Source organism: Mauremys mutica, chromosome 6 (assembly GCF_020497125.1).
Source record: "Mauremys mutica isolate MM-2020 ecotype Southern chromosome 6, ASM2049712v1, whole genome shotgun sequence".
Lineage (NCBI taxonomy): Eukaryota > Metazoa > Chordata > Testudines > Geoemydidae > Mauremys > Mauremys mutica.
The window spans coordinates 106,843,162-106,867,677 of NC_059077.1; the positions used below are offsets into that span (position 1 = coordinate 106,843,162).

The 24,516-nt window shown below is 40.9% G+C and overlaps 1 protein-coding gene across 7 annotated transcripts in view; it reads right to left on the reverse strand.

Annotated features, from left to right (window-relative positions):
* KDM4C (lysine demethylase 4C) overlaps nt 1–24,516 on the reverse strand; it is a 420,715-nt gene that overhangs the window by 137,947 nt on the left and 258,252 nt on the right. For 6 of the 7 annotated variants that reach the window (XM_045021569.1, XM_045021570.1, XM_045021571.1 and 3 more), the window contains one exon: nt 4,590–4,771. In XM_045021569.1, the coding sequence (XP_044877504.1) occupies nt 4,590–4,771 (182 nt within the window). Of the gene's footprint in view, nt 1–4,589; nt 4,772–13,493; nt 13,744–24,516 lie in introns of those variants that run through there. The other variant, XM_045021576.1, reaches the window with a different exon arrangement.

Here is a 24,516-nt window from a genome sequence, read left to right on the forward strand (position 1 = left end):
GGCCAGGGAATACTGGCAGACGTTACCTGCAGACGTCTCCACCGTTGAGAGCTGGACCCACTGATATCTCTGCACCAGAGAGCAGGATCCAGGAGGAAGAGTGAGATGGCAAATGGACCAGGGGGAGTGAGGGGTGCTCCCCTGGTGAGGATAATCTCCCAGCAGAGAGGCTTTGGGGATTCTCACTTAGGAAAAGCAGGGTTGCACTCCAGCTGGAAGGGCCGGGCTGGCTGTCCTGGCAATGAAGGATGGAAGAGGATTGACAGAGTCCAGGAGTGACAAAAGGTTCTGTCATATGGTATGTGGGGTGTCAAGGGACAAGATGGAATGGGTTTTTAATGACTGGGTGATAGACTCCGTTTTGGAACTTCTGTTGCAGACTATTTGTAGTATGTTTTGGAGAGGAAGAAAAAAGTAGCCTCAAGAAGGGGTACAGCTGAGGCAAGAGAGCTTGGCACAGAGTCCCTGGTTTGACTCAGGGGATACTGAGGCAGACATTCCTATCATGCTGCAGCCTGCTATAAGAGGGCACTTGAGGAGGAGCTACCTCTTGACATACACAAATGGCACTTATGTGACATACAATATAGACACTGGGGCACAAGTAATGTAATAAGAAACACTGAAAGAGAGAGATGGAAGGAACACAACTGTGGAGGAGTAAAAAGTGTCTGTGAAAGACTATAATGGGGGAACAATTTCAGTGATGGGAGAGTGCATGCTGACACTTAATACAAAGCGAACACAATAAAAAAAAAGTTTGTGGACAGGGGATTGTGGCAGAGGCAAACAACCAGTCTTGGACCTACACGGGTGTGAGATGCTTGGTCTCATAAAAGGATGTAGGACATAGAGAGACAGAACAACCACCTAGACTCAGATATGAAAGTATTAATAGCATCATGTAAAGACGTATTCACAGGAAATGGGTGCTTTCCAGTAACATGCAAGATACAGTTAATAGATGATGAAGAACTTGTGGTACACACTACACGAAAAGCTCCACAAGCCTTAAGAGCTTCAAAACATGACAGTAAATAGTATCCTTCAGAGAATAAAAGAATGGACATATTGGGTTCACTCCTTAGTAACTGTAGAGAAAAAAAGGAGGGGACTCTGGCTGTATATGGACCATAAAGAGCTGAACAAAACCATAAAAAGAGAACACTTCCACTTGCTCACAAGAAGTGAACTGCTGTCAGGTGGTAGGAACCAAATTCTTCAACAAATTAAATGTATCGCTGGATTTTGGCAGATTCCCTGGGACACTAAGAGCTCCAAGATCTGACTTCAAACAGACCATTTTGGCAGATGCTACTTCTTCAGACTGCCTTTTGGAACATGTTCAGCTCCAAAAATATTTCACAATACAATGAGCCAGATCCTAAAGGGTGTAGCACATATGAAAGTGTTTGTGGATTAACTAATAATTTGGGGCAGCACTTCCACTGACCATCAGGAATAACCGAGGAGAGTGTTGGAAACTGTGAGAGCTAATAACGTTAAACTGAATAAGGCCAAATGTCGTTTACAAACAATACAAACAACATAGTTGGGAAAGAGACTGACCTCGAAGGGAATCTTGGCCAATGAATCAAAGGTTCAGGCAATATTGAACATGCTGAGACCAGAAGATAGAAAGGGAATTCAAAGACTGCTAGGCATGTTGAATTATTTCAGGAAGTTCATATTTAACTATACAGCTTGCACAACTCACCTAAGACTTGTGCTCCACCAGGTCACCAAATGGGCATGGATGCCAGAGCATAAAAGGGAATTCAAGTATTTAAAGCAGGTTCTGACATAACCTCCAGTGCTGCAGTTCTTTGACTCACTGAAGGACATCAAGCTCTGCACACATACTTTGAAAGGAGAGCTGGGAGCAGTACTAGACCAGTGTCATGGAACTGATTATGATTGGTTGCCACTCTTATATGCCACAGAGAAGATGTATGCATAATCTGAAAAAAGACATTAGTTCTGGTGTATGGATGTACAAGATTTCACAACTTTCTCTATGGTTGTAGCTTCAAAGCATAAACTGATCAAAACCACTGACTGAAATACACAAAAGGGGATTTGGAGAAGCACCACCCTGGATATAGTGACTACTTTTGAAAATACAAAGTATGAGGTGACACTGGAGTTTCAATCTGGATGCCATTTAGTAATGGCAGACACACTATCAAGAACTTATGCTTCAGGTGTCAATAAACAGCTTGATGACCTGGAACAAGCAGTAAACATACCTGTGAACATGGGTAAGTGTCACATGCTGTATCTCCAGGCATATGGGATGAACTGGAGACAGCAACAGCTAAAGATGAAATGCTGCAAGCAATGATACAAGCAATAAGTAAAAGAGGAAAAAAATCAAAACTTCCCACCTGCCTAGTCCCACTATAAAACAGCTTTCAGTGATTGCAGGAGTGCTCTTGATGTGAACACAAATCATAGTTTCAATAGTGATAAGGAAAATATTGGATTGAATACATGAAGGGTACCTGGGAATGACCAAATCCAAAAGAAGAGCTAGAGAAGTTGTATGCTGGCCACAGGTTAATGATGACATCGAAGAAATGATGGGACAGGTGTGCAACATCAGAAATGCAAAAATTCCCAGCAGAAAGAATCCAGCAAAATTAATCACTTGCAATTCCATGGGACAAAGTTGAAATTGATGTGTTAAACTTGGGAAGACATGATCACCTGGTTATAACCAATTTCTTAGAAGTAGTCACACTTGAAGATACTACATCTGCAACTGTTATCAGGCACATTAAATCTGTATTTGCTTGGCATGTTATTCTGAGAATAGTAATAACTGACCATGGACTACAATTCAAGAACTAAAATGTACGACTTTCAGCATGAGACATTAAGTCCCATATATCCTCAAGCCAATGAATTATCTTAATGTGGATTATGTATAGTGAAGAATTTGCAGAAAAAAGAAACGGATGCAAGAGAAGATCCATTTCTATCACTACTCTAGTTATAGAGCTACTTCAACACAATGTGGAAAGTCACCTATTGAACTCCATTAGAGCAGATGTATAAATATCCGATTACCAAATAGGGGATACAAATGAAGGATGACAAAAGAGCCTGTGATAGTGAGAAAAAAAGACAAAATATTATGATAAAGGAGCAAGACCTCTTCCATAGTTAAAAACAAAGACGTAGTAAGAATTTGACCAGTCAAAGCTACAATGATCAAAGAGGAGTTACCTCACTCTGGACTCAGTGACCACAGACGAAAGCACAATCTCATGAAGGAATAAGCATCTGCTCAATATACCTGACAACTTGGCTGACATAAGTGAAGTGAGAGCAGACATACAAGTTGAAAACCATTCCCAAACTGACCCTGTTATTGATAATGAGGCAGAACCTTAGAAAAGGATTTGACTAAAGAGGGTTTGCAACACAGCAGATTGGAAAGCTTGCTGAAATGTCCCAAGAGACTGATTGAGTCATGTTAAGGTTGTGTTTAGCAACCTGAAAAGTTAGGTCAGTTAGTGTATTTGTAATAGTTTGATAGTTTAATTTAACAGTGTTTTAGTTCAGGCAGGAAATTTCAAAAAGGGATCTAAAAATGGGAAAATGTGCTGTACAGTAAGTCCTTCAGGAAGTGCGGAGATGCCAAACTTCCTGCACACTCAAGATACAGTCTTTAGTTTGCTGGGACACACTTCCTGCTAGAGGCAGTCACAAAGAAGCCCAGGATAAGGCAGTTGCAGGCTGAAGCTACACAGAGTAGTAGAAAGTTTATCATCTCATTTCTGTACCTACATCCTGTTCTTATTAAGGAGTTTATTATGACAACAGTCTGCTCATCAGTGTGATATCATAAAAGTCAGACTAAATGATTTGGTGGTACCTTCTGATCTTAAACTCAGCGATTCTATGTCAGAATTTTCACCTGACATTCATTATTGGTATTTCCACAAACGTATATCAAACAGTACTGCAGATGAGATGTTTCCTCTGGGTGAAATGTTGCTGCCCAAAAGGCCCAAGTACCATTAAACCACAGGGGTACTGCAGTGCTGCAGACTGCAGACCAGGAAAAGGCCAAACAGTAAGACACTGTTCTCCCTTGAATAATTTTCTTTCCACCGTAATGCAGAGAGAGATTTTGGGGGGAGGAAGGAAGTGACTAGTGGATCTACAACTACATGGTTCTATCTTCAAATCTGTCTCCCCTGCAAGGAATGAGTGCACAGTGCTTATTGCAAGCCCATGGACTGTAGTAAAGGCCATGAAGAAGCTACTCAGCTACTCCAACTTCTACCCACAGGCTGCGGGGGGGAAATTGGAAGGAGGCGTGCCAGTAAATCCTTCTTGAAAAATGTATTTACTGTGACTGGTGGATCATTTACCCCTTATGTAGTGATTAATACTTCACTTTCTATACTAATGAGTCTTAGCTAGAAATGAATTTTTCCTTTCCTTTTCATGTCACAAATTAACCTTCTATAATGATTAGTATTTGCATCATTTAATTTTATTGTCATGCATAGCTATAAAAGAGACATTAAAGACTCCTTTCCAAATAACTACTGAATTATTCGAATCCGGCTTACCTTGTAGTAGGGCATAAGGAGAGTGCAAATGGCACAATGAGGTTCCATTTTGGCCGCAGCTGCATTATATTCTTTTTCAGCAATGAAATCGTGCGCTCTTTTCTGCCAAAGGTGGACAAGAGGTTTGGCCCATGATTCTGTTTCTTGCACTTCCTCTTCGATTAAGGGAGTCTCAAGCAGTTCTTAAAGAAAATAAACACCTGGTAACACTGTATTCTTGGGATGAAGGCAAACGATACTGAAGTATCCATCTGCACTAGCAATGAATAGCAAACAGGATCAAAAGAACTTCGGCATGTGAGAACAAATGCAAAATAACAATACAATTATGCGTTGCGGTGAAGAGGTCCACAGTACAGGGTAGAGAGGAGAGCTTTGCCCCTGTGCGACATGCTTACTTCTCCACATAAAGAGCATCAGGGAGCATTGCAACACTTATATTCCTTACAATTTGTGCTTATACTCAGATCTGCAGAGTGAACACCTATATCCCCCATCTCGGACTTCCTCCAACCTCTGCCTCCTTCCTAGTATGCACTCTGCTTTAACTCCCACCACTGAACCATGCTAGAGCCTGTCAACCAGCACCAAGCAAGTCAGTTGGTTTTCCCAATATGATGCATTTTTATTTGCTTTTCAAAATATCTATATATTCATTTTCTGCAGCATAGAATGCATAAATATTTTGGACTTTAAAAATATGCAATACTGAGAGACAATCAGACCTTGCCTATGATCAGGCTCAGGTGACGTTCAGTGGTGGCTGTGATGCCTCCTGGGCCATCACATGAAGAAGGATCCGGTTTTCTCAGGGATCTGTCTTTTCAGACCTGAAAGTAAGTTTGCCTTACTTGTACATTGTGTCCCTCTGAAAACCCTCACGGTGCCTGAGACTAATAGGTTACTCCTGTCATAGGTTTCTCCCCCACTTGGAGCTGTTGGGTTCCAAGATGGGGACCTGCATGGACTCCCCTAAACTAAAATCCTAGTTTAGATCTGGTAAAAGCTGCCACCACCCAATAATGTACGTGTATTGGGACACAGTCCTTCCCCAAAATCCTTGGGGATCCCAAGAGCCCCAAATCCATGGAGTTCTTACACCTAGGAGAAGTAAACCATTCTCCCCTGCTTCCTCCCCCCTCCCTTCTCCTAGGAGAGATACTGGGATTCAACTACAGAGGGATGCCTTCCTCCTCCCTCCTCCCCTTTCCCTGAGAATTCACCCAAGGAAAGATCAACCAAGTCCTTAACAGAAAAGATTTATTAAAGAATAAAAAGAAAGTAAACTGTCTCTGTAATACCAAGATGGAACAATACACAGGGTCTAAACTTATCAATCTCTGGAGAGAATCCCCCCTCCTTTCTTTCTCAGTAAAAGCAATAACAGTACAGAATTAAAGAAATTCTATAGCAAAACACACAATTGCAAATACAGAAATAACAATACAAAAATACTAGTTCCCTTTCTAATACTCACTAGCTTGAATAGAAGAAATTATTGCAGAACTCTGAGAGGACTTGATTAAGACGTCTGGACTCCTTTAATTCCAACTAGCGAGTCACTCAACCAAAGGACACAGGAAAAAAAACTTCCCTCCACAGGGATTTTAAATTATCTTGTCCCTGATTGGTCCTCTGGTCAGGTGTTCACAGGTAGAAAAAAAAACCTTAACCCTGAACTAACTGTTTATGACAACTCCTTCCTCTCTTCTCCACACAGGTAGATAGATCCTTTTCCCCAGGTGGATTTTTGCCACCTCACCCTATGAGCAATCTCTGCACCAAATTAGCTGGGAATTCCATAGCAAATGACTAATTTTACCCTATTAAATAAACTACACACATGCTAGAAATGTCCAGTCCTCATCACAAGGAGCTGGAACTCTCACAGAAGCAAAGTTTAGAGGTAACATGCAATTAATTTTTGTTCAAGTCTCCCCAGATTTGGTACTAGTGGGATCTGTCTAATTGTAGCTCTCCTACACATAGAAGACCCATGATGAAAGGTGAGAGGATTAAAACAGCCTTGACTCACATCACTGAACTAAGGACCTCCCAGGCATCCTCCCAGGAGGCATTCATTTCTACTGAGTAGCACCTGGGAAATGTGTGAAGAGAACACTGAGTAGGGTATCGCATATCTCTAGGACGGAGGATGATGCCCTTTCTGCCCAGGAAGCAGCTAGCCCTCAAGTAAAAGTAAAGCAAGTAGTTATTCATAGGACAAAGAACCACTGCAGCTCTGCATGATTCTTTAATACTAGTTCTACTAGTTGAATTTTACTCTCCTGAGTGCTAGGGACAAAGAACATCAGGCATAAATACATACAGAGAATAGTCTAATCTTTTAGAGGATTTCTTAACAGGGATGGAAGGAAGGAAGGAGAGTGCCCTCGTCTCAATGGAGACTTGCAAGACAGCCACCAGTTCTGGCTACAGGAAATCCTCTAACCAATCACAAAGAAACAGGATTTAGTGGGTTGAAAAGATAATGACAAACCCTTTTCCAGCCAGACTGAGACAGCAAGAGAGAAATAATTCCTTGGGCAGCATGACAAACTAGTCTAACTCCCTTCAGGAAGCTGCTTACTAATAGGTGTCTGTCAGGAATGATGTAGAAAATGGGGTCCTGGGACGAGAGACTTGGAGTAAAATCCTGTCCCCACTGAAGTCAATGGCAAGACTCCCACTGACTTCAACAGGGCTGAGAATTCACCCTGGTGTTACTTTAATGGGTCCTCCAGGACTAAATTGGTGGAGATACACCATGTGACTTCCACATGGATGGCAATGATCTCTTTAGGATCCTTGGATTGCAGAGGTATGGGGGTGGGGTTTAAAACTCCCTGTTCACTCTGCGAAGGGGAACCTGTTTTCTGGCCTTAGTAAAAATTTGCTGGAAAACTCTGCAAAGATAATTTTGTGGACTTTTGTCCCTTCCTCCTGCAGGTTTCTGTGCAGAAGAGAATATCAGTCAAACTAGTTATTACTAGTAAATCATCCCAGTGCAAAGAGCAAAAAAATCAGGAAAGATGGCTGCTGAGAAGATTATTTGACCCTTGTGGCAAAGTTTCTCTCTGACGTGATCCCCTTCCACATACACACACGCATATACCCATGATTAAGAATGATCTCAGTGGTTCTTGAGGACATGAAATTTCTATGCAGTCAGATGAATGGTGACTGTGAAGTCTTTGAGATGGGAATTTTTAGAAAAATGGAAAGATAGGTATCCATTACGGATACTGAAAACCCTGGGAATGGGGAGAGATGAAAGAGCAAAAAGCTTTGAAAAGTCATTGAATACAATTTAAAGAAGAAGAGAAGAGACAGTTCTATAGTGTGGTGTTTATTTTTAACAATGTATTTATGAAGATTAGTTTCTTTCAGAAGAAAACAATATAGAAGAGTTTAAGTAAGCTGGATCATCACATTCCTTCAGCCCATGACTGCCTTCACCAGTTTACAAAGAAGTAAAGACTTTATAGATCGCTGCCTCTGATAAAACTATCCTGAATTGCCATAAATTATAATAAAGCATAATAGTTGTGTTGGTGATGAGTAAAGAAATGAATTATTTTCATATAAACACAGTATGTAGCCACATATTGGATAGAGGAAGTAATAAACTGACATATACTACATGTAAATTTATTTACAATGTTATACACTGCTATTAAAAGAACAGCTCTTCAAGAAACATTTGCACGCAATGTACATACAGCAGACTTGAGAAAAACAGGAAATGTATGTGAACAGCAGTTTCCAAACCTAAATTCAGTTTACAGATGGCTATTGGGTGATATGCAGGTACAAACTGTATAGTTAACAATGTAGGAATAGTCCGACAAATTAAGATTTCCAGAATACAGAATCCACCTTTAACCAAAAGTCCCATCATATTTTTTATGTTAAAAAAGGGTTCTATTGAGCATATTTACAATACCCTAGAATCTTGAAATAAAATATATTGTTCCCTGCCATGACAACACCTATTAGTGTTGTCATTTTCAATATGACAGGCATAGATTATTATTTCTTATATTGCCAAAGTAGCAGAAGTCAATGAGTTAATGTCTCTTGCACTTTGCTCTCTGGCAATTCCCTAACAAATTTTCTGGTGGAGGATTTACATTTCCCCCTTTTACATACTCTGTCATGAAGTTTCTCAAACCTCTGTTCTTGGCCCTTTCTCCTCTTTATTTACTTTTCCTTATAAAACAACCTCATTGCTAGCTTCATCCTTCTTATATTCAATGGCTATTAGCCAGGATGGGTGTGGATAGTGTTCCTAGCCTCTGTTTGCCTGAAGCTGGGAATGGATGACAGAGGATGGATCACTTGAAGATTACCTGTTCTGTTCATTCCCTCTGGGGTACCTGGCATTGGCCACTGCTGGAAGACAGGATACTGGGCTAGATGGACCTTTGGTCTGACCTAGTATGGCCATTCTTATGTTCTTGCTAATTTCTCTCCAGAACTAAACTTCTCCCTCAACTCACTTTTGAACCTCTATATTGTCATTATTTTTAATATTTATATTAAAATTGCACTTTCAGATTTTGAGCGGCATTGAGCTAAGCACTCTGCAAACACAGAGGTAGACACAATCCCTGCGCTGAGGAGTTTACAATCTATATCTTCTAGAAATGGGCACAGTGCTGGGAATTGTTGACCAGAATGTCAGCTGGCATAAAAGGAGATAACTCCATTGACTTAAATGGAGCTTTGCCCATTTACACCAAGTCAGCATAGAAAAAAAAATGTTCTTGAGCAAATCCCACAAAAAAATTGGCGATTAAGGATTTTTTTCCCCCCACATTTCTTGATGGCATTTAGAAACCCTGAGATATTTCCCTCTTCCCTCAGATATGAGAATTTGATGCAGCAAATCTATTAGTTCTGATACAGTCAAAACTCTTACTGATGTCAACTGATTACCTGTGTAAGGATTGCAAGATTCACCCACTACTGGTGCCTCATGGAAAACTTTGAAAAGCATTTCTGCAATTTATCCATTATGTCAGACATGCTGCTCAATTCTTTAATGATCCATTTTTGATTCATCTGACTACATCAACAAAGAACCTCTCTATTCCTTAACAGTTCATCTGTTCTTGTTGTTTACTCCCCATCTGATATCATAATACTCTATTTCAGACATTATAATTATTTCCATAGCTACCAGTGATGATGTCACAAGTGAGGCTACACTTCCAAAGGAAATGAGCTGCAGGAACAGATGATTCTTTAATGCGAAAATACTTTCACACAAAAAAATCTGCTCAGGAGTAGACCTGAATGCTTCACTTTGAGAATACACTTTATACACTGGTATCCAGACTTTTTAAACAAACAGAAACTCGGATATCTGGTTCACATTCTTATAAACAACTTTCTGTTCTCCCAGTGCTGGTTGGCTCAGCAGAACATCAGCAGATAAGACACTATGGATGGAGTCTAACAGCATATAAAGTCATATGTGCTCACATCCTGATATGGGTAGGAAGCTATGCAAGGGGAACTGGCCAGCAGACTTAAGATCGTGTTCAAAGTCCTCTGACCTGGGAAAGTCCTCTGACTGCAGAAAGTGTTTGCTGGGCCAGCTCCCCTGATTGTGCGTTGAAGTCTTTATTTCCTGGAACATGACTGCAGTACAAAAAGTGGTTATGTGAAGTCAAATCTTGGGATAATGAATCTAACCTTCCAATAAGCAAGAGTTTCAGTTATCTGATGTTCAGATTAAAAAAAAAATCTTCAGTCAAACTTTGGTTAATTTCTATGAGCTGTCACTAAGGTAAGTGAACATTAAGTACCTTAACTAGTCGCTAGCATCGCATCAATAATGGTAAAAAAAACCCTCTACTAATTCATGGGGTGCAATTAAAAAATTAAGCTAAACAAAAAGAAGTTATTCTTAAACTGAAGGAAGAGCGTCTACACACAACCTTGCACCAGCTTAACTAAGCTGCTTTTAAAACAAACCTTTAGTTAAGCCAGTGCAAGTCTGCACGTCGATAAAATGTAAAAGAAGTCAGCTAGCACCAAATGAGTACAGCCAGGAAATTAACTGAACAAAATTAAACATCACACTATTTCTACAAACTGAACATTTTACACTAGCATCCTTGCCAAGTTCAAAATATGATAAAGGAGCAGGCACAGAGTAGTCTCATATCAAGCCAGCATTTCTCCTCATATGCTTTCCAAGTGCAATAACAGCCACTCATCCATGAATCTCAAAAGCCTTTACAAACATTAATTAAGCTCAGAACACCCCTATAAAATGGGTAAGGAGTATTATTAGTGCTGTGTGTCTCTTACAAAGTTTGGTTTACTAAGTGAACTGGGTTCAGAGTATTCACAAACTTCATCACATGCTGGTGAACATGGGCTGAGGTGGTTTCTGCAGCTGGTGAACCTCCTTTTCTCATTGTCTGTTGGAGAAATAGACCCTCACCCTCTACTATTCCCAGAACCCCAAATGAAGACCAGTGCCCCTAGTTATTCACAGAACTCTTTATGCACTGAAATCTGAATGCAGCACATAGACTATATGTGCAGCCAAGTATGGGCAGGGATAAGTATGACAGGAACAGCTGGAAATTGACTAAGCCCAAACAGGTAACAGCTGTATTATAATTTGGAGGACACGCTGAAGTGTCTTAGAGGCAGATCTCCTAGTGAACAATGCTTTACTGAACTCGGAGCAAGAGAAGACTGATGTGAGAACCGGAAAGCTGAGTTAGGTTGGTCCAAAGCTGCCCCAATGAAAGAGGCTACCACCTGAAGGAAATGCAGTTACAGTGGGGAAGACGTTCCTACCAAAGAAATCACTGAAGCACTTACCCCAATGGGACCCTAGCCTTACACATTGACAACCTATCACCCAGGTGGATAAGTTCAGAACAGAACTCCTCCCAGTTGGGACATAGCTTGAAATGGGCAGGAGATCACAGTCCTCCTAGAAAATAGGGCTCTAGAGGGTTCTGTAGAAGATGCAGACGCCACCAACTCAAGTCCAGAATTTCTCAGAGAGACTGAGGAAGAAAGCAGGAGCAGAGATTTTGTCTTCAGCTAGGAGGCATCCCTCTCATCCAGTCATCCAGCCTGAGCACCTACTGATGGGGACGGATGTAGCTTACTATTCTGGAGGCAGTAAGGCTTAATGTGTCCCCTCTGAGGCTCCCAAGAAGTCTAGTGGGCAGGGAAAGCTGAGCATGCTTCCGGGAATTGCTGTGCCTTAACCTCACTCTTCTACACTCTCTTGGCAGGCCTTCCAGGTAGGAAATACATTTCACATGTTAACTGAAGAGCTGTCCTTTTAATTTGCAAGTTTAAGTTCCTGTTTATGCACACAATTTTGGGTTCTGCATGTACAAATGCTCAAAATGTGTGTGCGCAACTTAAGAAGCTGGTTCAACACCTGGTTGAGAGTTTGATCCTAGCTGAGCGTGCAGTGGAGTAATTGTGTAACTCTCAAGGAGTCGTTCTAGTCTGCGTATGAGATGTTTGTGTGACACACACATTAAGTGGTCTCAGAGTGACCACATACCAGACATCTGAAATGGTTGCCTTAATTAGAGGAAAGAAAATGTGCTCTTAAGCTGAGAACTTGCATTCCAAATCAGAGAAAAATTTCCTGACTGGCGTTTTAAACCCTCAAAGTTGGAGTTTATACCGGAATGCTGGAAGAGCTTTTACTGAGCTGTAATGGGCAAGTTATGATACAACGTTTGCTACTTGCATTCAACTAGTGTTAGCAAAAGAAAAACTATAATACTAGCAGTATTAGTTCCAGATTTAACATGGTTGTGAAGTGCTTAGATGATAAATTGATATCATCTTAGTATAAATGGAGTACCATGTCCAGCCATTACAGTTTTCTACTGCTACTTGCGAGCTTAACAGCTCAGCACTTTAGGAAGTACATTTTCTGTCCCTGAGCAGCTGGTCTTTTTGTTTGTGCTTTCACAAGTACATTGTATGCTTCTTGTAATTCCACCTACATGTCTGGCTGTGTATTGCACAACATTTCCTCACAAAACAGTAAAATGAATGGACCACTATCTTCCAAAACATTTATTAATTGGATTATGTGGGCATTAAAGGAGATTTTTCTTTATTAATGAATCTTTTATTCATTTAATAAATCCTTCATTACATCCCACAAGCCAGACAGAGGACTGGATTCCCACTATTGGAAGGCACTTTTATGTTGCTGTAAGTGACATCTCATTATCTGTGCTGCCTGGAAACTGGTACAGGTTATGGCAAGATTAAGTATTTTGTTTCCCAGGGAAACATGGCATGTGCGATTTATTTCCAAAACAGAAGTATTAACACTCCATGAAATAATTAACAACTTAATATAAATTAATAAATATTGCCAAAGGATACATCCTATTGTATATGAGTTCAGACTTACTGGTACTGATACTATAGTAGCAGTAACAGTGCCAAAACTCTATACCATTTGCTAGATAATACACTCTTAAGACAGAAACTGAACCTCATATAGGATAAATTAATGTATATAATTAATGACATACCAACTTTGACTTTTGCAAATACATACTTGATGCTCTACCATCTTACTTGTCTCAGGGAGGAAGAATTTTTTTTTCTTTACTATCTAGACAAAATAGGGAAAATAAGGACCAGGACTTCTTTTAGGAAAAAGGAAAACCTCTTTTAAAACAAACAACATATAAACATTTACTGTTCTGTGGTCCAAATAACTAAGTGAATAATACATTAATGAAAGCAATCCTTGTTTTCACAAGTGTTTTGGTTTAAAAGTTTGGAGCAACGTATTTCAACACTCAATATTATCTACTTTGAACAAATTTTGCTTACTAAGTTAAAGTGAAATTCTCAGAAGGGAAACATTTGGGCCATTTGCAGAATGGGCTGTTGCCAGTACTTGCTGATCTAACCTAACAGATGTGAAAAGACATAGACTCTAATACAGTACAATTGTCTTTTGCCAATCTCAACAATGATTTTGCTGCTTGGGGTTATGTTCCACTGATGTTTTCTGGCTGTGTACAGCACCAATCTCTGCTATGAAGAGCATAGCAGCATCTGTTATTTTTCAGGTACTTGAGCATAATCTCAGCCCTGGGAGGCATTATATGTAGCTTCAAATGTCCTGAAAGGAATTTAAAAAAAATCGATTCACTCAATTAGAAAAAAAGTTGCAACTTTGAAACTTCGTTGTTCCTGTATTATTTCTACAAACTAGATTTCAGAAATTGTTTCATTTTCTCAGTGAAGAATCCAATACGTTTTACAGCATAGGATAAAAAAAATTTAATTTTGTGAATATCTCATAACAACAGTTCTGTAAAGTCTGTGTAATTTATTTGGTGAGTAAGTCTGATTGCTGAAGTACAATTAAGTTCCACGGTTCTTATAGAAGTGGTACATGAGGAGAGACAAACTGAATCAGCGTACTAAAGTCTAAACCTAAGAGCTCCTGGAACAAATTAGTTTTAGATTAGAAGGGAAACTAACTAGGTGCATTTATAAACATTAGCAAAATATCACAAAACATGTGACACATCAGTCCTATCTCAAAATGTTTTAAATATGAAATTTTAAAGAGTATGTAAATAACTAGAGTTTCACTTAAATGACACAAAAACAATTAGTAAAGAACAATTTTACATCATTTTAACGTTTATTCAGATAAGGGTAAATTAATTAAACCCTATATGGCTTGGCTGAAGGACTGTATCCCTTATACATACAGAAACTCCCAGAAAGAGAACTGGGGGCTCAAAGCGTGCATAAGCAGGCCACGTACCTCTTACGTTAATGACTAATCTAACAGGAATAGAGCATGGTGACACTCTAAACCTCTGTTTTACTGTGCTTAATGACTCATTACAAAAAACATATTTCTATTTCATAACATGAATGGCAAAAATCCCAGCTAAAGTAACAGCTTTAGGGGCCAATCCTGCATTCTTTGAACTCCCAACAAAAGCCAATAGGAGTTTACAAGAAATACAGGACTGGGCCCAAAAAGTTAAGATAATTTTTTCAGAAATGTTCACTAATTTTGGATACCCAACCCGATAATCACCTGAGTTTCAGTAGTATTACCGGTACGTACCCACAGCTTCCACTGATTTCAACTGAAGTTGAATCATCACTTCTGAAAATCAGGTCCAAGATATCTCCAGTTGGATGCCCATATACTGAAGCACCCACAATTCAAATGTGGGCCTAAACACTCATTGGTTTACAATGGAAGAAAATGCACCAGTGTACCCCCTCAACCAACTAACTGGCTGTGTGGTCCCTGGTACCATGCACTAAAAGTTCTGTAGTGCTCTTTGAACTACTCCCGTTTGAAACATGAGTAGATCAAAGTAGCTTAGTAGCTTGCCACACACTAGCTCTCCAGATAGACCCTATGACTTCAATAGAGTTGCATAAATGTAAAGGAGCAGAAACTGGACTATTAAAATAGTGATGTATATAGTGTTGTATGTATATTTACTACACAGACACAGAAATGAGATACTACAGGTTTGAGGCCTGACTCCTCCTTCCATTACACCACTGTGATTTCATGGTGTAAAACTGATGTACAGACGTGGTAAATAAGGCCTTTTATGTTTCAGCAAGATATGTGAACTATTCCATACAGAGGGGAATAAGCAAGATTTCATTTACTTATTTTTATTTCTTCAACATTAAGATAATCTGAAGTTCTGGGCACAAAAACAAAGTAATAAAACATACACAATTCACTATGGAGAGAGCCCACCCCTACCGGAGACAGCAGATAAGGCTTATATTTTTAGTGTAAACTTAGCAGGTAAAATCTATTTAGATGATGTCTACGGTTATTCTTTTTTTCAAATATCTTTCTGATTTCAAGGAATGTTACATATTAATGAACATTCTAATCATTATGATTTTCTAAGCCACTATACAAAGTTTGTCCAACATATCGCCACAAATGTACATATGGAGGCTTAGCAAAAGTGAAAAATAGTGAAATTTTGGCAAAACCTAGCATTTCTCACCTAGCAATAAAAAGGAACTTAGATATGACAGGCTTAGCTATTACAGTGTATATCCTATTTACTCCAGAAATTAAAATGCATTCTCACTGATCAAACTGTCTAATGTACTATCCAATAAAATAAATATTTATACATCATTTTAACCTTTAAATTGCTTTAAAAACATTACAGACTAAATTCACCAGCACACTGCAGCTGCTCTGTGCCATTCCAGTGATGCAAAGCAGTTCTAAGCCTAGTAAACTGGGTTTATGGCTGCTTTCCATCCCCAGAGCAACACAAAATATCTGAACAACAGCAGTGAATCTGCTCTAAGTAAATAATCAATCTCTGCATAACCAATGCTGGGCAAAGTACATATTCAATTTTAAGGGCTGGCGGTACTCTCATGCTTACAGTAAATAATGTGCTTCAGTGCTTTGCTGAATCAGGGCCTTGGGTAGCTAAGTATTATCATCATTTTATAGATGGGAAAACAGAAGTAGAGAAATTCAAGTGTCTTCCCAAATTCACATGGCGAACCAAGAGCTGTTGTGATTGTAACTCAGAAGTTTCATTGTCCCAGTTCCCTGCACAGATCACTAGAACCTGTATCACTAGAACCTGTATCTCTTAAATGCTTCATTAATACGATACAAGTACTGGACAGCAACTGTACTCAACGTTTTTCAGTGATCAACTTCTGGAGTTTAACCTTTTGTGCATTATCAGAGAGGTGGTATCACAAACAGAATGATACTTAACTAAGAACATTTTGGTACAATAACGTGAGTGTTATAATTGAGTGTCTTACAGTGCAGATTGTCTGTATAGCAGTTACAGATTTTGGCAGACAAAAATAATGGTAATTCAACAAACTCAATCTTTAATTTAAAAAAAATGTAATTGCTAGGATACCTTTTAACTATCATATACTGTGGGATATTGTGTATCCATACTCCAGTGAACTCATCCTTCATGAAAGTAAGTCATACATTTTCCATTTTCTCTTTGGACTGTAATTACAAAACCAGAAACTAGTCTGTGGAAGATAATCTTACAGAAGAGACATCTGGCTCCTTGGCAAACTTCATATCCAATTTGCCTGGTGACTCTGTAGCTACTCATGGGAAGGCTGCTGAGTAGTAGTGCTAATACAGCAGGAATGCCATTTTCATTTTGGCTTACTTTTAACCATAGGGAATTTGTGCATGACTGTATATCTGACACTATGGTTCTGTATCATTGTTTCATGAGACAAAATATATATTCTCTATACAAATTTTCAAAGGATCTATGAAAATTGCAACAAAACAGGTTTTATTAAAGGTTAATGTGTTTTAATGAACACTAAAAGCTAGGATATTAAGGCTGTGTGTCTGTTACGGGGGTCATGGAAATCATGGATTCCGTGATTTTCTGCGACCCCGTGACTTCTGCAGCAGCCAGCGTGGCTGACCCCAGGGCCAGCTGCTTAGGCAGGGAGCAGCCCTACAGCCAGCCGCTCAGGTGGCCCTGCAGCCAGCCGCACCAGCTGCTGCTCGGGCGGCCCTGGGCAGTTGGCCCCAGAAAAGCACCTGAGCAGCAGCAGGTACGGCTGGCCCCGGGAACCGCCTGAACAGTGGACAGTGGGGCTGACCTCAGGGGCTCCCCAGAGCAGCAGCAGCACTGCAGAGGCCTCTCAGAGCAGTGGCCCCCAGGAGGCCCCCCCAGCTAAGATTTAGTCAGGAGTATTTATAGTAAAGGTCATGGACAGGTCATGAGCCATGAATTTTTGTTTACTACCCATGATCACTACATGACTTCTACTAAAAAATACCCGTGACTAAATAACAACCTTAAGCATGATCCAGTGGACAGGGCACCACATGGGGAGTCAGAAGACCTGGGTTCTATTCCCAAATTTGCTACTGACTCAGTGGGTGACATTGGGTCTAGCTATTTATGCCAAAACCTTCCTATATAATCACTAATTGTTGGGTGCCCAACTTAAGACACAGAGTTTATCTTAGAACGGTGTTGAGCCCCCTACAGCTCCCAAATGACTTCAGTCGGAATGATCAGGTCTTATCTCTGAAGATCAACCTCTAGGTGTCAAAGATTGATCAAATTTTGGAAAAATTTGGCCTTGAGCTCTCTCTGCCTCAGTATGCCAAATCACAGTTGATTTTTACTCAACTCTGTAAAGTGCTTTGACTTCACATAACGAAATGTACCATATAAGGGTTAGGCTAATTTTTATTAGTCCTTTAAATCTAAGTTAAAATGTATCAGAAAAACTTTTGACTACATAAGAATGGGCAGCATATTTTCCACCTAGCTTAATGATATACAGCTATAGTCGTAACTATATAGAGCAATGATATATAGCTAGGGTTGTGGTGCTTAAATATACAGTAATTCCTCACTTAACATTTTAATTATGTTCCTGAAAAATGCTATTTTAAGCAAAATGATGTTAAGCAAATCCAATTTCCTCATAAGAATTAATGTAAATTGTCAGGGTTAGTTTCCAGGGAATTTTTTTTCGCCAGACAAAAGACTATAACGAGAGAGAGAGAGAGACAGAATAAGTTTTAAACAAACAATTTAGTACTGTACACAGCAATGATGATTGTGAAGGTTGGTTGAGGTGATGAAGTCAGAGGGTGGAAGAGGGTGGGGTATTTCCCAGGGAATGCCTTACTGCTAAATGATGAACTAGCACTCGGCTGAGCTCTCAAGGGTTAACACATTATTGTTAATGTGGCCTCACATTCTACAAGACAGCACGAATGGAGGGAGGGGAGACAGCATGGCAGAGAGACACACACCATGGGTGTGAGAAAGAGGCATTGCCCCTTTAAGTACGCTGACCCCACTCTAAGTACATTGCCTTTTTAAGTAGATGAGCAAGTTGAGACAGCAGCTGCTGCCAGCAAGCTCCCTCTGTCCTGACCCCTGTCATGTCCCCCGCCCCGCTCTCTGAAGATGGGGTAAAGGAGTGGGGAGGAGAGGGAGGGGGACACCCTGACATTAGCACCAGTCTTCCCCTCCCGCCCTGCACAGCAGGCAGGAGGCTCCCGGGAGCAGCTCCAAGGCAGAGGGCAGGAGCAGCACATGGCAGTGGGGGGAGCTGAACTGTCTGGCAAGTGGTAGCCTGCTGGGCGACTGTCGCACAGGGAATTTAGAGGAGTGGGGAGCTGATAGGGAGGCTGCCGGTCCACCCTGGTTCCAAGCCCCCACCAGCTAGCTCCAACGGGCTGCTCTTTCTGCAAGCAGTAGACAAAGCAGGCGGCAGCCAAACAACGTTATAAGGCAGCATTGCGCAACTTTGAATGAGCATGTTCCCTAATTGATCAGCAACGTACAAACAATTACCAGGATGACGTTAAGTGAGGAGTTACTGTACTGTCAAAGCAACATGCAGAAGTGTGCAAAATACCTGCCCTATATTTGAATACTCAAACTACAGAATAGCAAAAACGAAACAAAAAAAAGCCACAACCAAGACCCTACCACCCTGCTATACAATATGCTAATACAAAATACATTAATGCTAATGGTGGCAAAAATAGATCAGCCCGTGTCAAAAGGTTAATGGCTTCCTCCCTCCGCCGCCAAAGTAATGCATGGAAGAGCAGAGTAAAGTGGTACTTTCATAGACCAAACAAGGAATAAGGACTTTGAACTAGAATTTAGCAATTTAGGTTTCATGGTCAGACAATCTATAGCTGCATCTTCACATATGATTTTACCTTCCATTCAACTTGCTTAACCTGCTTATGACATTACTGAATATATCTTATCTGACTTGAATAGCAGCTGCTGTTCAGTACGTTTCACATGCTGTTATGACTGAATATAAAAAAAAGCAAAGGAAGCTTTGATTTATATTGCAATATTATATAAATACTATAGCTATAAAATGAGCAATTTTCCCCTAATTCAATCAAACTCTTGTTCCAGCTGCTCTTTCTAGCCACAATAAGTCTTTTTCCCCCTTCCCTGTTCTCATATCTTACAGTCGAAGTCCAAACTAAATTTGGACTCATGAATGCTATTGAAAATGTGAGAAACGTTATGGAAGAAACATGCTAACTCAAACTGTAAACTATAAGGACAATGAAAAACGTAGTCAAAAACAGATTCTAATGCTTTATGCCCAAATAATGCAGGAAAACAATCTCTGGGGCCAACAAATAAGCATCCATAGCTAATCTACTTACTCTTTCTGCTGAATTTGCATTTTATTACTTAAATGAGCAGAAATATGACTGCATTCAATAATAATAAGCCTGAATTGAATATAATATTTTTTGCATAATGACTCCTAGTCTTAACATTTGAAGTGTGACATGCAGTTCATACTGTATTGCTCCACTTATTTTTCAAATCTGGCAGCGTGACCAGCACTTTCTGGTTTTGATTCCCCAGTTGAGTGACCAGATGTTCCGATTTTATAGGGACAGTCCCGATTTTTGAGGGGTTTTCTTATATAGGCACCTATTACCACCACCACCCCCCAACCCCTATCCTGATTTTTCACACTTGCTAGCTGGTCACCCTATTCCTCAATCCCGTCTATTCTTCATTGCTACTCTTCCTTTCGGCATTAATTCCACCAAAATAAGCATAACAATGAAAGACAGGCATACAGCAAGACAAATTTTCTTTTTAAAAAATGGATTTACACTGAAATGTGTACAAACAATTCTGCAAGGAAACCAAGGATGAAGAGAATTCATGAAAGAACAATTGTTACAATAATGGAATCCCTAAAAATACCTAAGCCAGCCCTGATGCAGAGAAATTATTGGAGAAAATGCCCCAGGTCATAATGAAATCAGAGTTAGTATTTCCAGTAGTAAAAACAAAATACAAAAGTCTCATTTAGGATTACTTGCAAGTTGCGTTCTATGAACAAAAAGCTGAAATTCTTCCAGGGGGTTGATGGGACAAGTCTTCCTCCAGCCATTATGCAGCTTAGTAAATATGGTGAAATTCCAATGAATAGCTGCCCAAGTGTCAGATAATGTATTAATTTTGCCATTAGCTCTTGAAGATAACTTTCTCTCCCCCATCATCCCTATCTACTGTAGGGTCTTAGACTGCTCATCACCATAGCATTGGAGGGTCTTACAGATGTGTTAAAGTGAACATACAATGTCTATCTTTTTCTCTGGTCCCTTGTATTGTGGGTTTATTTCCATATGTAATTTTGTTGGAGACAGAAAAATTAAGATATAAAGCACACATCTAGCATGCACTGCCCCTGAAAAATGATAAGCAAACTCAGGAATTACGGTAGCAAATGACTATTTATTCTAGACAACTAAAAAAAACAACAACATAGTTCAGACATGGGCAAGCTTTCCCACATAGGTCTGCTTATACCTCTCAGTTCACACCAGAAGTACACATGCAATTCCAGTTCAGAGATACTTCTTAGACATAGACTCAGACTTTAACGGCCAGAACGGACCATCATGATCATCTAGTCTGACCTCCTCCACGTTGCAGGCCACTCACCCACCTACTCCTGTAATAGACCCATAGCCTCTGGCTGAGTTACTGAAGTCCTCAAATTGTTATTTAAAGACTTCAAGTTACAGAGAATCCAACATTTATGCTTGTTTAACCCTGAAAGTGACCCGTGCCCCATGGTGCAGAGGAAGGCGAAAAATTCATAGGATCTCTGCCAATCTGACCCAGGAGAAAATTCCTTCCTGACCCCAAATATGGCAATCAGTTGGGCTCTGAGCATGTGGGCAAGACACACCAGCCAGACACATGGGAGAGAATTCTCTGTAGTAACTCAGAGCCCTCCCCTCTCTAGCATCCCATCACTGGTCGTTGGAGATAGGGGAATAGTGGGGGCAAAAGATATATCTGGCTTCAAGACTAAGCTTGATAAGTTTATGGAGGGGATGGTATGATGGGATAGCCTAATTTTGGCAATTAATTGATCTTTGATTATTAGCAGGTAAATAGGCCCAATGGTCTGTGATGGGATGTTAGATGGGGTGGGATCTGAGTTACTACAGAGAATTCTTTCCTGGGTGCTGACTGGTAAGTCTTGCCCACATGCTCAGGGTTTAGCTGATCGTCATATTTGGGGACGGGAAGGAATTTTCCTCCAGGGAAGACTGGCAGAGGCCCTGGAGGTTTTTCTCCTTCCTCTGCAGCACTGGGCACGGGTCACTTGCTGGAGGATTCTCTGCACCTTGAGGTCTTTAAACCATGATTTGAGGACTTCAGTAACTCAGACATAGGTTAAGGGTTTGTTACAGGAGTGGATGGGTGAGATTCTGTGGCCTGCATTATGCAGGAGGTCAGACTAGATGACCATAATGGTCCCTTCTGACCTTAAGTCTATGAATCTATGAATTTGCTACTAGCCAATGCCACTGTAGGCAGTCTCATCATACCATTCCCTCCACAAACGTAGCAAGTTCAGTCTTGAAGCCAGTTAAGTTTTTTGCCCCCACTGCTCCTCTTGGAAGGCTGTTCCAGAACGTCACTCCTCTAATGATTAAAAACCATCATCTAATTTCAAGCCTAAATTTATTGATGGCCAGTTTTTGTCTATTGGTTCTTGCATCAACATTGGCGCTTAACTTCAGTAACTCCTCCCCACTCATTGTTATTTATCCCTCTGATGTATTTATAGAGAGCAATGGTACATCCCCTCAACCTTCTCTTGGCCAGGCTAAATAAACCAAGCTCTTTGAGTCTCCTCTCAAAGGTTTTTCGCCTTCCTCTGCAGCACGGGGCACGGGTCACTTGCTGGAGGATTCTCTGCACCTTGAGGTCTTTAAACCATGATTTGAGGACTTCAGTAACTCAGACATAGGTTAAGGGTTTGTTACAGGAGTGGATGGGTGAGATTCTGTGGCCTGCATTGTGCAGGAGTCAGACTAGATGACCATAATGGTCCCTTCTGACCTCAAAGTCTATGAGTAGACAGTATGGAGACAACAGAATCCTTGCAACTCACTGCCAAGTTTGTGCCATCTGACCAGCTTATGGCAAGAATAATCCACGTTTCTGATACTTTATTTTAGCTCTAGCCAAGGCTAAGGAGCCATCATCCACCACAACCACTATAATCTCTCATTTAAAAAGAGCAACTTCACTCTAACCCACCACATATTTAAATCTTTAATTACTTTACCAGATGAGTTATAAAATTAATAAAGCCCTTTTTGTGTAAATTACTGTAACACTGTCTGAAATCCACTCAATCTAGCCCCTCAAGGCATGCAAACATTACAGAGATATGGATCATGCGTCTAAGCTGTCACTAATATTCAGAAAGATGCTTAACAGCTAATTGAAGTACTGCATTTGGTGAATTAGATCTGTTCAGACATTTTCGGACGTAAAGGGAAGAAGAAACAAATGAGAGATTTTAGGCTTAGAACAAGGTGGGAGACTTATGGACAAGGAAACAACTATAATTACCACATGCAATTCAGTGACACTTAGCTGAGGCTGACTGAAAGCATAACACTGGAAGAGACATGCTAGCCCTGTTAAATTTGTGTTATCCAAGAGAACAAAAATGGCTGCAGAGGGGTTTTTAAGCTGCCTGTACAGTTGCAGTTTATGTCTGGAGTTAGGCCTTCCATTGTTCATAGATAAAGGCTGTGCAAGTTGCACCTTCAGGGGTCTGTGACGGTGCAGGACTCACCCCTGCGGCACTTCCCGCTGGTCGCTCCGGGGATTAGCTCTTTCCAGGGCAGAGCGCCCTCTGGAGGCTGGTGTCCCACTGCCGCTGGTCCCCGTGTCCCTCCCAGGACCCAGTGCCCCTTGTCTTTGGGGTGCTGCCCCCTGGCAATACCCCCGCAGTCTCAGGGTCTCCCCACCCAGGGGAACCCCCAACCCTCTATCCCCACCTTGCCTCAGTCGTGGGCTACTGCCAGTCACCATCTAGCCCCCGCTCACTGGGGCAGACTGCAGTGTAAAAGCCTCTCATCATTGGCAAGGGGGGTTTGGACCTGCTGCCTCTGCCTACCCGTGGGCTGCCCCCTGCAACCTAGTACCTAATTGGCCCTCCACTAGGCTGCAGCCTGGGGGGTTTTCAGGCCAGAGCTCCCCAGCTCCCTTGGCCTTCCCCCAGCCCTGCTCCAACTCTAGAAACCTTTAGCACTCAGGCAGCTAGGTCCATCTCCCTCCTCAGCTAGAGGGAGACTGTCTGCTCCAGGCCCACTGCCCTCCTATAAGGGCCAGCTGGGCCGACTGGGGCATGGCCACAGCTGAGGCGGCTTCTCCATTCCCCAGCCACAGCCCTCTCCTGGGCTGTTTGAAGCCCTTTAAGGCCGGAGCGGGTGACCACCCTGCTACAGGGTTCAACCTTTTGCATTCCTTTACAAAGTGTTGTGAATTTAATATACCAATTCATGTCTTTGCTGGATTTACACTTAAAAAACTATACTTGAGTGCCAATGAGGTTGGTCCGAGGCGCGATTGTTGCTGATTGAAAACTTTTCATAAACTAAAAAAAGAAAAAAAATGTAGCATCATTTAATAAGCAACTGGCACCACTGTGTTGAAAACATGAGACCTGATATTTTAGAGATGCTCAGCACTCACATTGACTTCACTGGAGGTGTCAGCGCTCAGCACTACTGAAATTCAAGCCCATCAATGTCAGCAAGTTCAGAAGTGAACTATATTTGCCAGTCCCAGCTCCTCTAAGAGCAGCCGCCTAGATGAATGCCAAAAATAAGGCAGAAAAAGAAATGAAACGTGATGGAAATAGAACACTAACCATATTGTTTGCTTGCTTTGCATCAGTTTCTATTGTGAGTTTGTCATTGTCCCAAAAATTATTGTTGTAATGGAGGTGAATGATTTAAATAAAGAAGGGCTTATGTTAATTTAACTATGCTAATTAAATTGTTTAAAATAAAGTACAT